Source organism: Clarias gariepinus, chromosome 27, assembly GCF_024256425.1.
Source record: "Clarias gariepinus isolate MV-2021 ecotype Netherlands chromosome 27, CGAR_prim_01v2, whole genome shotgun sequence".
Lineage (NCBI taxonomy): Eukaryota > Metazoa > Chordata > Actinopteri > Siluriformes > Clariidae > Clarias > Clarias gariepinus.
This window is the reverse complement of record NC_071126.1, coordinates 18,169,656-18,186,175: the sequence shown is the minus strand read 5'-3', so window position 1 is coordinate 18,186,175 and position 16,520 is coordinate 18,169,656. Positions and strand designations below refer to the sequence as shown.

General features: G+C 39.8%; 2 protein-coding genes across 2 annotated transcripts; one reads left to right on the top strand and one right to left on the bottom strand.

The window, feature by feature from the left end:
- Positions 1–4,050: 4,050 nt before the first annotated feature.
- Positions 4,051–11,904, bottom strand: znf106b (zinc finger protein 106b). The gene is made up of 9 exons (XM_053488528.1): positions 11,582–11,904; positions 9,617–9,678; positions 9,321–9,521; positions 8,094–9,218; positions 7,524–8,019; positions 7,363–7,405; positions 6,764–6,912; positions 5,684–5,744; positions 4,051–5,478 (listed from the first exon to the last, which is right to left on the bottom strand). Exons 2-9 carry the CDS (start codon positions 9,661–9,663, stop codon positions 5,258–5,260), a joined length of 2,343 nt encoding a protein of 780 aa, XP_053344503.1. The 5' UTR covers positions 9,664–9,678; positions 11,582–11,904; the 3' UTR covers positions 4,051–5,257.
- A 1,347-nt stretch (positions 11,905–13,251) lies between these two features.
- Positions 13,252–16,014, top strand: churc1 (churchill domain containing 1). The gene is made up of 4 exons (XM_053489085.1): positions 13,252–13,400; positions 14,468–14,603; positions 14,821–14,891; positions 15,517–16,014. Exons 1-4 carry the CDS (start codon positions 13,362–13,364, stop codon positions 15,607–15,609), a joined length of 339 nt encoding a protein of 112 aa, XP_053345060.1. The 5' UTR covers positions 13,252–13,361; the 3' UTR covers positions 15,610–16,014.
- Positions 16,015–16,520: the final 506 nt, after the last annotated feature.

Genomic DNA, 16,520 nt, shown 5'->3' with positions numbered 1-16,520 from the left:
AGAGTTTTCTGGGATTCTCAAAGGGCCAGAAGTATTGGAACATTATCAGGAAAAAGGTTTAACGATCAACAGTGCTCGTCACAGTGAGACGCTTACTGAAGAGCTGATATCCGAGGGCGTCGTGATCTCGCATGTTGATGCACATCTGCACACTCCTGTGTATTGAAAAGCAAGGAGATGATGTAAAAAACTATGTTTTTGTTTTTTTGCTTGTTTTTTTTTTATTAATAAAATATATTCTACAGCCAGAGTGCGGATAATTCTTGACTCACCCTCATATTTCTGACCGAGTAATCAGATTGGAATAGAGACATTCCATGAGTAGTGATATAGACCATAACAGCACTGGGATGTTCAGCTACGTATATATACGTATTAACAATTGCAACCCATTCAAAGGCACTACTTGGTATCCTGAACAAAGGAATTCTACACCCTACACCCTAAAGCAGAATAAGTGGTCTTAGGCGATTTACAGGACTGTCCGCCACCTCCATGGTGAAATCTTCCTTACCTTTTGGCTACATATTAGCGGTAAGAAATTAAAATACTGTTAGAACAATAGTTCCGCCGGGTGCAGAAGGTTACATGTTGTCAGAGCCAAATAACTGATTAAATAAAGAAACAAATCATAATCTGTTGATAATAAAAAATGTTTGTGGAACTGTCATATAAAAGCAGTATCACACTCAAGATCACAAGATCGTGCTGTTGTACCGAATATCTGCACAGTTGTGATATCTTCAGTACTCGGGCTGTGCACTCATGTCTATGACCGCTTCACGGCTGTGCTGATACTCAGTACAATGGCACTCTCTCTCGTGTGACATTGCTGATGTATACCTCTAATAAAGGATTTGTTGATCTGATTTTCATTTCTTGTTTGCTTTTTTTTGCACCACTTTTAAGCAACACATTATTTAACAAACAAGGGTAAAAAACATTAACCTTATCCTCCATTATGAATCTATTAATTCACCAGGCTAAATAAGCAAGCAGAAAATGTATTAGTTTATCAACGAGATTTACTATTATTATTGCATTTAAATTTTTATTCGTCATATACACAACCATACACAGTATGATATGAAGTGAAATGCTTATACGACTGTTAAAAAAGAAAATAAGATAGGAAAAGAATGTAAAATATTAAGATCTACAATATGTAGTAGTTTTGTTACAATAAAATAAAATATAAATATTATTATAAAATAATAGTATTTCTGCTTTGAGAAAGTCCATAGGATAAATTTTTTAAAATTTAGAAAAATGTAAATTTAAAGGCCCAATTTCGAACTCCTTTTCTAACAAGCTTACCTAAGCCTTTAGCTAAAATGCCACTCAGATCACAACATTGTGGTATCCCTGACATTCGATTCAAATATTTTATTTTATTGTCTGTAACTTGAAAAACTTGAGCAGATGAGTTCCTCAGCCTCACCCGCTTGCCACTCAGTAGATTCTCTACTGGTGTCCCGCAGGGCTCAGTACTTGGTCCTCTTCTGTCCTCCCTCTATACCCGTTCTCTTGGTAAGGTCATATCATCACATGGATTTTCATACCATTGTTATGCAGATGACACCCAACTTACTCTCTCCTTTCCTCCCTCTGACACTCAGGTTTCCACCTGGATCTCAGCATGTCTGGCAGACATCTCATCCTGGATGGCTGCTCATCAGCTGAAGCTCAATCTAAGTAAAACCGAATTGTTGTTTATCCCTTGTGACTCATCCCCATGTCAAGACCTTGTTATTTCCCTAGACAACAACCAAATCACTCCTTCAGCCACTGCCCGCAATCTTGGGGTAACCGTGGACAATCATCTGTCATTTTCTTCACACATCACTAACCTTAATCGCTCTTGTAGATTTCTTCTTTATAATATCAGAAGAATCCACCCATTTCCTTGTTAAGACTGGACTACTGCAACTCACTCCTGGCAGGCCTGCCTCTGTCCACGATTCGTCCTCTGCAACTGATCCAGAATGCAGCAGCACGTCTCGTTTTTAACCTTCCCAAGTTTTCCCACACCACCCCACTCCACCGCTCCCTGCACTGGCTTCCTATAGCTGCCCGCGTCAAGTTCAAAACATCTCACTGTGACGAGCACTGTTGATTGTTAGCTTCCTACAAAGCTAAAAATGGCCCAGCACCCACTTACCTCTCTGTTCTATCCACACCACGCACTGCACCATGTTCCCTCTGATCCTCCAGCACTGCTCGCCTCATTCCACCATCTCCCAGGGATTGAGGGCGGCATTCATCCAGACTCTTTTCTGTTCTGGCACCTAGGTGGTGGAACAAACTTCCTCTAGATGTCCGTACAGCAGAGACTCTGACTATCTTTAAACAACGACTCAAGACGTATCTCTTTCTGCAGTACTTGGACTAACCCCCCCATAAAAAAAACTCTTCCCAGTTGTTTGACTAATGGCACCTCGTTATTAAACTAGTTAACCCAGTGTAAGTATGTATCCAATGATGTAAACTTTAAAGCACTTTTTGTAAGTCGCTCTGGATAAGAGCGTCTGCCAAATGCCTAAATGTAAAGGTAAATGTAAAACTCAGGATACAGTACTCCTCTGGAAAATAGTGCACAGGTGTCGAGTTGAATGTTCGGCCCTGTAAAATAGTATGAGCACATTCTTGGATACAAATAAAGAATTTTCTTTTTTCTTATATTTTGTCTGTGTAGACATGCTAGAGACCCATTGTATTTGTCTGATTTTTGGCTGCTCCCCTCGAGGGGTCGCCACAGCGGACCAGCACACAGACACAGGTTTTATGCCAGACGCCCTTCCCATTTTATGCAGGTTTGGGACCGGCACTGCATCCAGTGGCTTTGGTTAGGACAAGATTCGACCCGTGCCTTCCGCATGGCAGATGAGAAACATACTACTGAGCCACCTAGAGACACATGTGAATGTCCAAAAAAAAACCGAGTAATTTTTCAAAAAGTAATTTCTAGGCTAGAGGGAAAAAAACAGAAAACTAAACATTTCTACTCAGGAAAATCAGTAAATTACTCACTCTCACTCATCTTCTATACGGCTTTATCCTGTATTCAGGGTCGCGGGGACCTGGAGCCTATCCCAGGAGTCTTAGGGCACGAGGCAGTGTACACCCTGGACAGGGTGCCAATCCATCACAGGGCACACACACACACATACTCACACATACTACGGGCAATTTGGTAACCCCATTTAGCCTAACCTGCATGTCTTTATGTATTCAGTGGCTCTAAAAGCTGTTATGATTTGGTGAATGTGCTTGTGTACGTTCTCATAAATCATTAAAAGCTACAGATTTTGTGAGTTTATCGCGTTATAGTGCATTTGATGTCATGTGATAAAAAAAAAACGACTACTTATTTCCTGCAACGTTCATTCATTAAAGAAATCAAGAGTTTAATTTATTTACAACAAAAAACGCACTTTTCACAACTTAAAAAGTAAATAAACTATTGCATGGTATAGAATTACATTGAAAATATCATTTAGTCAAAGAAAAGGTTAAATAAATACAATTTTCTCTTTTTTTTTAAACACAACGGTTATCTTACCGTCCTACTGCGACTGGAAAAGAATTAAGTAGAGTCTATAATCATGGTTTAAACCTTAAGAGAACGCAAACACACGAAAACACATGATGTAAACAGGAGGGTAAAAAAAGAAGAAGAAAAAAATAATCACGTAGCATATCTTCATGTAGCTACAATGTTTTTTGATTATAGACTTTATTAACAATTAAAAATAAAGTATTTTCCAAAAGTAAAAAAAAAAAAAGGTTTTTGATTAACTTTTACACAGTGCATCGATCTATGAAATGGCGGTGTTTGTACAGCAGTGACACTGGCATGATGTCAGGTGTGTGTGTGTGTGTGTGTGTTACAGTTATGTTGTTACTGGGCACTTATTAAACTTTACTATTTACTATTGGCTGCAAGACAAAATTGATGCACTTGTTCAAATATATTATTGTTGTTTCCATAGCAACAGGAATGTTTTATATATATATATATATATATATATATATATATATATATATATATATATATATATATATGTATACATGAACACTTCCATACAGCATATACACATCTATCCATCTATATACAATTTGTTGCTTCTTTATATATTTATAATCAGTGCCGTCAAGTTTTCCGTAAGGATTCCGACAGGTTTTTGATCCGTGTTACAGTTACTCATTAATATGACCAGCTTTTCTTAGTGATTTTTTTTTCTTTTGAGAGGAGGGGTGGTGGATGGGCATTAATATGAATTAAGAAAAAAGGGAAATTAACTAATTTGCTTAATGAACATTAAATGTAACTATAAATAGATAACATATATTTATAAAAAAGAATAAGTATACAGAAAATATGTTTTAGAAAATATGAAATAAGTCCGGTTATCTCACAACTTCAGTTTTGATTATTATTCTTTTTTCTCCCTCAAACAGCTCACCATCAAATCACTGTTCCTTATTTATTAGCTTATTGGTGGACTGTACTTGTCTGTATTTAATGCAGGGATAACACTGTTGTAGCTGATACACACACACACACCACTGTGTCAGTGCTTCACAGAGAATAAACCCCACCTATATAACATCTATGCAAAAAAGAACACAGTCTTGAGTCAAAAAAAATCTTACCTTAAAAAAAGTGCCTAAAGATGCCGTTTAAAAATTGCTTGTTTACATAACAGCCTCAGCAGCGACCTCATTTCCCCTCTCGTCTGGTCCAAACGCTCAGCATTCAGCATCAGCAGTATAATAATCACCGTCTGATCATCTGTTCTTTATCTGAATCCGTTTCTCACTGGGTCAGGCCTCACGTTTCTATTCTTGAATGACTTATAGGTCACTGTTTGGCTTAACAAGCAAAAAAAAAAACATTCCTCTGAAACTGAAAATAAGTAATGAGACAGAGAATTCCTTTAGGAAGCCTGGAGAACTATTTCTTAAGATCCCCTCAAACATAGAGGAAGGTCTGGAAACAAAATCTAAAGAAATGCAGGGGGCTCAAGACTTTTGCACGGCTCTAAATATCGAGGGGGAAAAAAACCTTTTGAAGCAGAAACAGCCGTTAATGCTCCTCAGATCATCAAAAACGTCCTCGAGCTCATTCGATCAGTCATCCTAGGTTTTTTTTTTTTCTTTCTTTCTTTCTTACAATACAGCAGCATTACTTGCAGTCACTGCAACACACACACACACACACACACTCAATCAGGTGATGGTTAGAGTCTCGGTCTTAGCTTTTGGTGAGATCAATTTGCGTCTTTCTTGATCCAGAGCCAGGAACCATATCAGTGTTTAAATCAGCGCGTCTCTGATTGCTACGAATGTCAGTCAAAAAAGAGGAACGTTCCAGCGCCGCGTCCTGATGCTGCCTCGCCGAACCCGCAGCTCTCTGCAGCGTCTGCGCCGAAGAACCGGGAGATTCCACCTCTGGCGTTTGGTCAGGTCTGGAACCTGGGCACAGTGTGAGGAGCACGGGGTTTCAGAAGAGCTTTGAAATTTTGGAAATGTTTTCAACAGAAAAAAAGCTCACGTGCACTGACGTTTTACACCCAGTTTTTGATACTGCTTCATACTGCTTGATGCATCATTTGATACTGCTTCAGGTTCCTGTTTTGGTCATGTTTTTTTTATGATTTTATTAATGTAGTGCGCTTACTTTTTATTCTCTGCAGGATGTCTATACGCTTGCTTCTGAGGGACGACATCTCTGCAGTTACCTTTAAAAAACACACACATTTGGGACTTAAAAAAAAAACATTTAAAACTCAAAGACACATATTAACATTACACTCTACCACAGAAGTGGCTAGGGATGGGAATCATCAGGGATCGTCGTGATGAATGATATCACCGTGAACCGGTGTGTCGATTCAATTTGTATTGCGATTTAGAAGATACAAAAGATACAAAACTTAGTTTTATTCAGATTTCAATACAAACCTAAACAAATTTAGCAAATAATTTGCTTTCATCACAAAGAACGCTGTAGTGCTTGCCGAAGTGTAACTAGTGTAAAGCGCCACCTGTATAATTACAGAGGAACTGCGGCATTTTACCTCCTCAAATCCAAACATACCGTATACAGCGGTACCTCGACATACGTTCCAGAGGAGAGTTCTTACAATAAGAGTTCGTATTGTGAAACACATTGTCCCATAGGAAATAATGTAAATGCAGATAATCCGTTCCAGCCACCCAAAAATATTACCAATTTCTAACACTATAATCATGTTTTTTTTGCATATGAAAACAATTAAACAGACATTAAAACCTCACTTAACATTAATTTATAATTCCTCTCGGCACCGGCTGCTTTAAAAACCAAACTGAAAGCAGCTCAGTTTTCTTCTTGCTACCGTCCTTACTAACATGGTATTACGTCTTCACTTAATCTTGCACAAAATGCAAAAAAAATTAAAATATGTAAAAAAAATTTTTTGAACGGCTCCTGGACGTACAGTCTGTGCAACTTAGGCGGCGTTTGGTTCATATGGCTTGCCAAAAATGTTTTTATGCCGATAAGTCCTTGCAAAATTTCGATTCTTAAGGTTGAAAAATTAATAGGGGGGGCGTTCATATGCCGAGGTTCTGCTGTACATGTAAAAAATTTACTGTCGCAATACAAATGTCGCTTTTGGAGTGAGTGCGGCGATACATCACTGAATAAATCTTTCTCCCATCTCTAATAAACACATCCTTAAAAATGATCGTGCAGAAACACTTTACTGTTGCACACCTGCTGTTTGACCACCTGTAGGCGCTGAACTTCCAGGAAGGCAGTTTGTAGGGTGGCTTGAGCCTGGAGCAGTCGACTTTCCACATCCTCTAGAGAGCTGCACAACTCGTCTTCTCTCAGAGACATGACTAAGAGTTCATTAACCTGGCCTAAACACACACACACACAAAACAGAGTTAACTGTCACTGTTCAGATCTTATTTAAACAACCAGTCAAAGATTGCACTAGTGCTGTGCGTAAGTATTCGCACCCCGCACGACTTTCCCATTTTCCTTCATCTTCTCTTTTTATCTGCTCGACCAGCCATAAAGTGTGACCGGCGGTAGACGACGCAGGGTCTCGTGTCTCATTAGGACAGGTCTCTTAGGACATTGTATTTGCTATAGTGACTTTATTTCATTTTTTTCTCATTCTTCTTTTTAACACACGTTCTTACACACGTGACATACATTTTAAAAATAGTGTATGTTCTCAATACTTAATGCAAAAATCTTTCAGAGTTGTGCCTAGTCCCCTCAGGGGAACACCTTTTACACACGCCACTGTACATCCTCATATTTCTTTCAGTTTTTCATGATGATGATGAGCGCCCACTTACTTTTTGGAGGATTTTTGCTCCTTGTATCAGTGTTTGAAATGTCCTGTAGAAGAATCAGAACTACAGTTAAACCTCTGAGATCATTTTAACACGTTATCTTTTCCTTACGAGTCCATCGTTTATATATAACGCAGTGTGTGCGTGTTCGTGTTTTATCCAACCTGTTTATTTTGTGTAACAGAAATGCACTGGATTCCATCCTGGTCAGTTTTTTCCTGCGTCGGATTTGTGCAATAATCGTCAGGCTTCTCCGTCTTTACACAAACTACCGGTGTTAAGTCTCCTCGTCTTCCTAAAGCTCTGATTTCCGGCGTATTATCGGTGTTAAGGTCACCGCTTTCAGGACGACCTGTAACCAACTCGTACATCCCTGAGGTGACACGAATTCCTTCGTCTTCTCTTTTTATCTGCTCGACCGGCCATAAAGTGTGACCGGCGGTTGACGACGCAGGGTCTCGTGTCTCATTAGGACAGGTCTCAGCTGGCGGGAATCTACAGGCGTCTTCGTTCGAGCGATCGCCCGAGCGAAGTAGAGTTTCGGCGTCGCACCCGACGGACGCCCATTGGAAGCCTTCGTCCAACTCGAATTGCGGGAGGTCTTCAGGCGCCAGGTCTTGAGGATCAGGAGGTAACGGAGACACGAGCTCAATCCCAAACCTTCAAGAAGGGACGCCGTGGTTAACAACAAGCTGAGAAGTGAAACGGTTTATTAAAACATGTTCTCCACTCACCTGGGCATGCCTTTCTCCTTCTGCAGTTTCCTGTGCGTGGCCTCCTGATAGATCTCCTTCCAGTTGACGCGCCACTCCGAGCTCTTAGAGCTGATGAGCTTCTGCAGCGCCGGCTTCAGCACCCGTGACTCACCGGCCTGGCTCGGCTTCTGGGACGTCCGGATTCCTCGGGCCACCTTCAGGTTGGGTTTGTTGGCTTCCATTTTGCTGACCGAGCGACTCAACAGGGCCGGGAGGACGTTCTTGGTCTGGCTGAGATCCGGGTTCTCCTGCGGCTCAGCACCGGATACTGGAAGGCTGTTCACCTGGTTGGACGGAGATGAGTTTCTTTTCGACAGGAAGGATTCGGTTTGACTTTTTTGATTTTTTCTGAACACCCTGACCGGATGCTTTTTAAGGAAAAGCGGAGCGTCTGAAAGTGGCGTTTCTTGGACAGGTTCGTTCGGCTTTAAACCATCATGAGTCACGGATCTGAGCTCGCATGGATCTTCTGACAATCTGACAGGCAGATGCTTCGCGTCCAGAGACCTACGGATATCCGTTAGCATCGCGGACAGCTGATCCACATGACCAGATGCACCAGCATCAAACGTACGCTCGTTCGCGCGCTCGCTCTCGACTTTTTCGCCACAGTCCGATGGAATCAAGGATCGAACGTCTCTTGAACATTGCTTCTTTGCTGATGAAGGCTCGGATATCTGCACATCTCGTGATCTCCTCTGATCCGATCCGACGTTATCCCGCTTTCTGGATGTCTCCCCGGATTGGTCTGCGTTTTCCCAGGAACAAAAGGTGTCCTGATCACGCGTGTAGTCCACATCTTCTGCCATGGACCACATCTCGGACTTCACGGACGGCTGCCATGAGTAACCGTTCCAGTTTTCGTATCGAGCTCGTCCGTCTCCATCAGACGTAAAATCGGGTTCTTCGATCATTGTTCTTTGTACGTTTTCATTATTAAGTGGGCATTTCCACGTAGCGGCGTGCGATCCGGGTGGGGCGAAACCCGCTGGCGGTGTCCTCCAGCCTTTATGGTTCATCTGTGATTTCTGATTAAATGCATTTGGATTCATCGCTGCCATTTTTTCTCTAAACCTTTTCTGCTTCTCTTTTTTCTTCTGCTGTCTGAGGGTGAAGAAAGAAAAGACTTTAAAGATCAATAGTAACATATGATAATAATTAATAACCGGACCCGGAACCTCACCAGGGACTCCTACGGCTCCTTACTTGAACATGAAGCGCTGATGATCTCTCTGAGCGGACAGAGCGTTCAGCTCAACGTCATCGTAATCCACCACGAAGCCGCTCTGCGTGCGCTGCGTCAGGGCCAACAGCTCGCTCTTGTGCTCTTGGGCTTCGATGTGTACCCTGAACTGCTCCAAGCCCAGCACGGACACATTACACGCCCAGCACTTGTGCACCTGCTCCCTGAGAGGATGACAATATTCAGACGCATTTGAACAGCGAGTCGCCACCACAAAATAGCAGAAGAATAAAAATTTGAGCAGGTGTGGCGAACCCACCGGCCTTTAAGTCTCTCGATCGCCTCATGGTGTGGCCGGCTATGCATGTGCTTATCCAGGTTCTAGTCGGGAAAAGGAGAGAAATAAGAATGTTTAGGTTCACACGTCCGTGCTCAGTTTAATCAAACCTGACACTTTATTCCACAGCAATACAAATGATGCACCAATACAAGTCCAATCTGAGCCATGTTTTATATCATCCACATCGGACCAGTATCGCCTCGACCTGACGTCCACGCTGAAACACAACGGCATTCTGGAAGCGCCACAAACCCTACCAGGACTCTCCTGAGAGGAGAAATATGAGTTATGTTCACATGTGTGAAGGATCCCGCGGACCGTCATTACATGAGGCAGAAATCTAAAATGGTTTACGGCATGTTTTTTTTTAAAGACTTAAAGTAAAGTGGGTGTTTATAACAAATACACAGGACATGGACTGTAACTGCGGTGTGATGGAGCAGCAGATACGTGGAGCAGCAATGTTGGCAGTAAAGAGTCTTATATACAGTCCCGATCAAAAGTTTAAGACCACTCGAAAGATGTCAAAAAATCATATTTTGCATGGTTGGATCTTATCAAGGTTCCAAGTAGAGTTTCAACATGCAACAAGAAGAAATGGGAGCGAGACAAAACATTTTTTTGAGCATGCAATTTAATGAAGACAACGAATAAACTGAAACAGGCTGTTTTACAGCTGATCAAAAGTTTAGGACCACACCTCCAAAAAAACCTGTAAACCCCCCCAAAACAGAAATCAAACTTTGAAACATAAACTCAGTACTGAGTAGCTCCACCGTTATTGCAACATCTGGACATAGCCAGCGGCTGTTTGACGCCTCTGCACTTCCTGAAGCTCCATTCTGAAGGAAAAAGCACCCCAGACCATTATGCCGCCCCCTCCACTGTGGTGTGTAGAAAACATCTCAGGTGGGATCTGCTTGTCATGCCAGTAACGTTTGAAACCATTAGGACCATTTAAGGTTAAATTTTTTCTCATCAGAGAATAAAACTTTCTTCCACCTTTGAATGTCCCATGTTCGGTGCTCTCTTGCAAAGTCCAAACGAGCAGTTCTTATTTGTAGCAGTTCCAATTATTTTCAATTAATTGCATGCTCAAAAAATGTTTTGTCTCACTCCCAGTTCTTCTTGTTGCATGTTGAAGCTCTACTTGAAACCTTGTTAAGATCCAACCATGCAAAATATGATTTTTTTGGCCATCTTTCAAGTGGTCTTAAACTTTTGATCTGGACTGTATATAAATAATTGTCTGATGCAGCTTTGTCTGATATTAACTAGTGTTGCGTGGTGTTGCGTCGTAGCATGTCTTACTGAGCGGTATTGCAGGGTAATGAGTGAAGTTGCAGGTGTTACGAGGAGGAGAATTGCGTCATACCGTGTGGTGTTACCCGGTATTGAATGGTGTCGAGTTGTTTTGAGGGATATTGCACGCTATTGTGGGGTGTTGTGTCGTGTCGCACTGGAGGGTAATGACCGATACGGCAGGTGTTGCATCCTATTCAGTGTTGTTGAAGGCTACTGAGTGTTGTTGCTTGGTATCGAGTGGTACTGAACGGTACCTAGTGGTCACATCTGTGTCACATTGTGGGATATTGTGGGGTGTTGTGTCTTACTGAGGGGTATTTGGGGGGGTGTTGGAGGGTATTATGTGGTACTGCAGGGTGGTGTGGGGTAATGCAGGGTACTGAGTGGTAAAAGTGAATACTGCTGAGTCACTGCAGTTGCAGAGATAAAGCATTAGTGCTTTCATTTATATGAGGTATCGACAGAATGCTGCAAGCAATGGGGCCAGAATATTGGAGAACTCTGGGACTTTTGTAAATGTCAACACCTCAACCCTGATCTCATTCAGATCAAACCTCATCTCCAATAATAATAATAATAATAATAATAATAATAATAATAACACACTTCTGATCTCCATCTGTGATCATCAGAACCCACCTGTAATTTGTACTCCAGGAGACAGATGTGGCATTTCTCTAGATTTCCTTTGTTGTTGTTGTTGTTGTTGTTTTTGTAGAAGTGTTTGTTCTTCTTCTTCTTCCCTGCTGCTGAGGCTGGAGCTTTTTTCTCCCCTCCTCCAGCCCCAGCACCGCACGAGGACTTTTTCTTAGCCACTTTGCAAACTGTCTCAGCTCACACACTAGGGAAAAAATATGCAGAGGAAGCCCCTTTATTATATCTACAATTGTTTATTAAAAAAATAGTTTTGTTTTCTGTTTTATAACGACCGATCTGACCACGCTAACTTTCCACATGGACTCTCTCTTATAAACCAAAACAGTCTGGTTAACACTGATCTGCGGTCAGGGAGAGTTAACTAAACCCTGATTAGAAACGCTGCACGCGAGCTGCATAGCTGATCTCAGATCAAGGTTTAAAGCGTTTCCTTCTACTTCTTCTTCGTCACTCCGCAGCTCATTTCTCTTCTTCGTTGGTAAGAGATTTGGTAACGGCTTGCAGTTGTTACGATAATATCTCCACCTAGCGGACAAATGGCTGCGTTTACATTGCATTTCTGATTACAAGAAATAGAGACAAAAAAACAAAAACAAGTGAGGAATGACTGTCTGTAGCTGCTCTGATAAAAGTCATGACTTGTCTAAAGGCTATTAAATTAGAAATAATCCTAAATGGATATGGTCATTTTAAAATGTGAATAAATTGTTGTAGTATAAAATAAACTTTTACACATGCTTTTTACAGGAAACTGTAAGCATTGATGAATTTTCCAGCTGATGGTTGAACTTTTAAATTTTTTTTCAGTCTGTGATTGAGGATATTTCTGTTCCAGACTCCAGATATTCTTCTGTTTGTGCTCTTTCTGTGAATTGTTTCAGCATCACCAAAAATAAAAAATAAAAAAATAAATAAATGGGATAACACGGCTTTTCTTTTGTGCAAATCACAAATGAGGTGTCTATTTTTCCTTGCACTGCAGTTACAAATGAACTGATGTACCACATTCACACCTGCACAGCAGTAACTGGGGGAGACAGGAGCCTTGAACAGAAAGCGCTGATCAGCCCACAGAAGTTTTGACCCTTTAAACTTAAGCAGCACAGATCCGTACTGGTAACATGGCATAGGTCAATATTATTAATAAAAACATATATGTGCTGGAGGCCTTACCGGTGTCCATTTGGGTTTTCGGGTATGTCAGGTGGAAAAAAATAAGTTATCATTACTTTTATAAAAACTTAATAATAAACTTATAATAAACTTTTTTAAAAGATCTCCCTTACCACTACCGGAATATAAGAATGACATTGCAAAAATGTAGAATTTTCAAAATGACCATTTTTTTGTCATAGAAACAATACCTATTTATTTGTTTTCCTCAGTCATGTTTGTGTAGTTGGTTAAAATGAAATAAAATTCAGATCATCATATTGCCAAATTTTTGTTCTGGAAAAAGTCACATATCACAATTTTGAGACATATATTTTTTATTTAAAAAAACAACAACAGCAAAACAAATAATGGATTTAATACGCTGAGCTTTAATTACTATAATTGGATAATATTAGACTTTATCCTCACATGTATTCCACAAAGCGCGATGCTTCTATCCGCCGCTAGGTGGAGATAAAACAAACACATTACGAAAGTCTAACGAGAGAAGAAGAGAGGTGCGGAAGTAACGCCCTTAAAAACAATTTAGCCACTTTAAACTGTACAAATCTTTGCTGTTTTATTAAATATTGTTTTTAAATATAAAATGTGTACAGGTTGCGTGCAGAAAGAATATCCTGACAGGGTGAGTTTAACCTCGGTTTTAATCCACAGCACTGGCCGGTTTTATTCGTGTTTGCCGTTAGCTTTTGGCTAATCTGTCAGTTTGCGTCAATAAATTACTACAAAAATATCAGACACGTAATATCGCGATACTTTTGTTTCACGGTACTCGATATCGATATCCGTTTCTTTTTGGGTGGCGGAGTTTGCAAATAGCAAAACTGTTGTGAGTTAGAAGAGTTTTATTCCTCTTTATTTTATACCACAGCTGTTAGCTGCTAGGTTATTAAACCTGATTTGTTCATTTATAGGTATATTTGTAGTTGTGGATTGTGTGTGAAACAAAAAGTTCGTTCCAGGTGTTTTTCCTCACCATCTTTTTCTCTATTTTTTCCATCTTGAAGTCAACAAAACAGGACACTAAGTTAAACATAAAGTTAAAGCGTAAAGTCCTCTTTTTGGACGACGTTAAAGCTTTGAGTTCTTTGACGCTCGTACTAGGGAATCCTTCCATCAATGTTAAATGAACAGCTTCTGAAACTACTAATCGAAACCTACATATGTTTTGTAATTCATCAAGATACAGTAATTCCTCTACATACGAACGTTCCTATCTGAGAGTTTGTTTATAAGTCCAGTTTGTTCGTAAGTCTAACAAACATTGTCTAGGTACTGGGATGCCAACACAGTTGTCTGTACATTTTATTACAGTACAGTGTTCTTTAGAATCATGCTGAGGGTTAACCGATTCATATTAAAAGAACGAGAGATGTCTGCTATCTTTTCACCTCGCTTCGTTCTCTTTTTCACTTTCTCTCTATCGTTTTTGGCCACTGCTTTTATGCTCTCTTCGGGACATCCTTAGATGCATACTGGACACACGTGGTGATGTACAATCCCTCTGCTCGGGGTCCACATATTAAAATTTTTAATAGTTTATAACCCATAAACTATCCAAACCCATCTATAACTGGTTTGGATCACTGGCAGCACAGGAATGACGTGTAGAGACAGGAAGAGATAACAGTTGGGTAGATTTTGACTAATATTAACCCAGGCTCTACTCTGACTTCTCTGTAATGTTTACAGGGGAACACCTGCCTGGATAACGGCTCGTATCTGATGAACTTCCAGGGATGTGCCAACTGCCAGCAGCGAGACTTTGTGCTCATCAGCGACAAGACGCTGGTGGATGAAGATGAGGAGGAGATAGTCACTTACCTACGTGAGTTTTTTTGTTTTGTTTTTTTAGTTTTTGCTCCTTAATGCCTTTCCCTTCCCTCTTGATTTTGTCCCTACAGTAATTTTTTTGTTGTTCTTGATCTAAACTTTTTCTTTCTTTTTTTTGCCCTTTATGATACTTTTTCTGGAAAAATACATAGAAGAAATTTTATTTGTAAAAAAAACACAAAGTGAGATTTTAAATTTTTCTCTTCTTACAGATAAGTGCAAGAATTGTGACCACGTCATCGCCAGACATGAGTACACCTTCACCGTAGTGGACGACTATCAGGTAAGACGAATTGCTTCTTCATTTACCTTAATGCAGTACTTTTTTCAACCCAACCTGTATTAAATGCGTTTTGTAGAGGACATGTGTTTTACCATAGCCGTGAACATTTCAACAGATCTCGTCTTGTTTTATCACAGTTCATTTGAAAACACTTTGTGTCATGCTGCTATAATAAAAATAATCAGTAATGGGACGGTGTGAGGATGCAGCATTACTGTTACCATGGCAGACACGTAACAGTCACATTGTCCTGTAATAGCATGCTTAATGACATGTTTCAATTTGATTTAATAAGATTTTTGGTCGCTGTGATTTTTCGATTTAATTCAATTCACTAGCGCTAATGTTCGGTCTCTAATTTGTTTCAGATAAATTTTTTACAGGTTTTAAAGTATTTATGAAAAACTATTAAAAGTATATACTAAGCATTGAAACGCTGCAGAACTTGTGTTGTAAATTATGGTTGCTTTGATGTTTAATTGAATCATTAAATAGCATTATCGATTAAAATCGCACTTGTGAACTTATCTTTCTCGAAGAAAACAAGGTGATGGCTTTACTGTAACGAAAAAATTTACCGTTAGTTACTTTAAACTTTTTGTGGTGTTATTTGTTAATGTTTCAGGAGTACACAATGCTGTGTATGCTCTGCGGGAAGGCGGAAGATTCCATCAGTGTGATGCCGGATGATCCCAGACAGTCCGCCCCGCTCTTCTAAACCACCGGAGGAGATGGGGCGTCTGTCTGTCTGTCTGTCTTACAAGAGCTTCCACTCGCGCAGACTTTCCTTTTATGTTAAAATCCTGTCTTGCCAATTTGTTTATTTGTTTTTAGAGCGGGATCGAGTCAGCAAAAATGGTCTACAGCTCAGTTTTCTGGCATTCTCTCACACAATCTGATAAGCTTTAATCCTGTTAATATCTGACAAGAGTGAAGAGAAAAATAAATAGTGAACAGATAAACAAATCCTGTATGTTTTAGAGTAAAGCCTCCTGCTACGCCCCTTAATCATTTCATTTAATGAATTTAAAATCAGTTTAATGTACACTGTAAACCTTTATTATAACTCTTTTTGTATGCTTTGTCTAAATAAAATAAACGATGCACAGTCATGGACTACGGATCATATTGTTATGGGTCGAATTTATAATGAAATAAACGTAAGTCACTTTTGATAAGGGCGTCTGATGATATCAATGCTATACAATGTAAATATAAATGATGTTTTCCTTCACAGTGAGTTTTATTATAAATATATGACTAAATAGCTTGGATTCAGGGCTGCAGGGTATTTTTGATAAGGTAATATATGTAGTGTAATTTATCAATTTTGTTTATACAGTATACACAACACAGAAGATCTTACAACAGAAACTGCAACAGAAGCACCTACACATTTTATAGATACACAAATGTATAAACCCACCTTTTCTGACTGATACAGTGTTTTAACCTTTCTGCTTGACTTTCATTTCCATACTGTGATCTGATTGGCTCTCCAATCCTATGATGAAATAACATGTTCACATGCTTTCTTCCAAACATGACAATTTAAATAAATTCAATTGGAAAATTTAGGATGAACAAAACAAAAATTCATGAACGTTTATTTAATAAAAAATTTAAAAA

Excerpts from the sequence above, each read along its gene's own strand:
- znf106b (XM_053488528.1), bottom strand. The coding sequence starts at position 9,663 with ATGCATAGCCGGCCACACCATGAGGCGATCGAGAGACTTAAAGGCCG. Across the intron at positions 6,913-7,362 it reads GAGCAAAAATCCTCCAAAAA|GCCAGGTTAATGAACTCTTA; the intron begins GTAAGTGGGCGC and ends GTGTGTGTTTAG. Across the intron at positions 5,479-5,683 it reads CATCCTGCAGAGAATAAAAA|GTTCCAGACCTGACCAAACG; the intron begins GTAAGCGCACTA and ends CACTGTGCCCAG.
- churc1 (XM_053489085.1), top strand. The coding sequence starts at position 13,362 with ATGTGTACAGGTTGCGTGCAGAAAGAATATCCTGACAGG. Across the intron at positions 13,401-14,467 it reads AGAAAGAATATCCTGACAGG|GGGAACACCTGCCTGGATAA; the intron begins GTGAGTTTAACC and ends TAATGTTTACAG. Across the intron at positions 14,604-14,820 it reads GGAGATAGTCACTTACCTAC|ATAAGTGCAAGAATTGTGAC; the intron begins GTGAGTTTTTTT and ends CTCTTCTTACAG.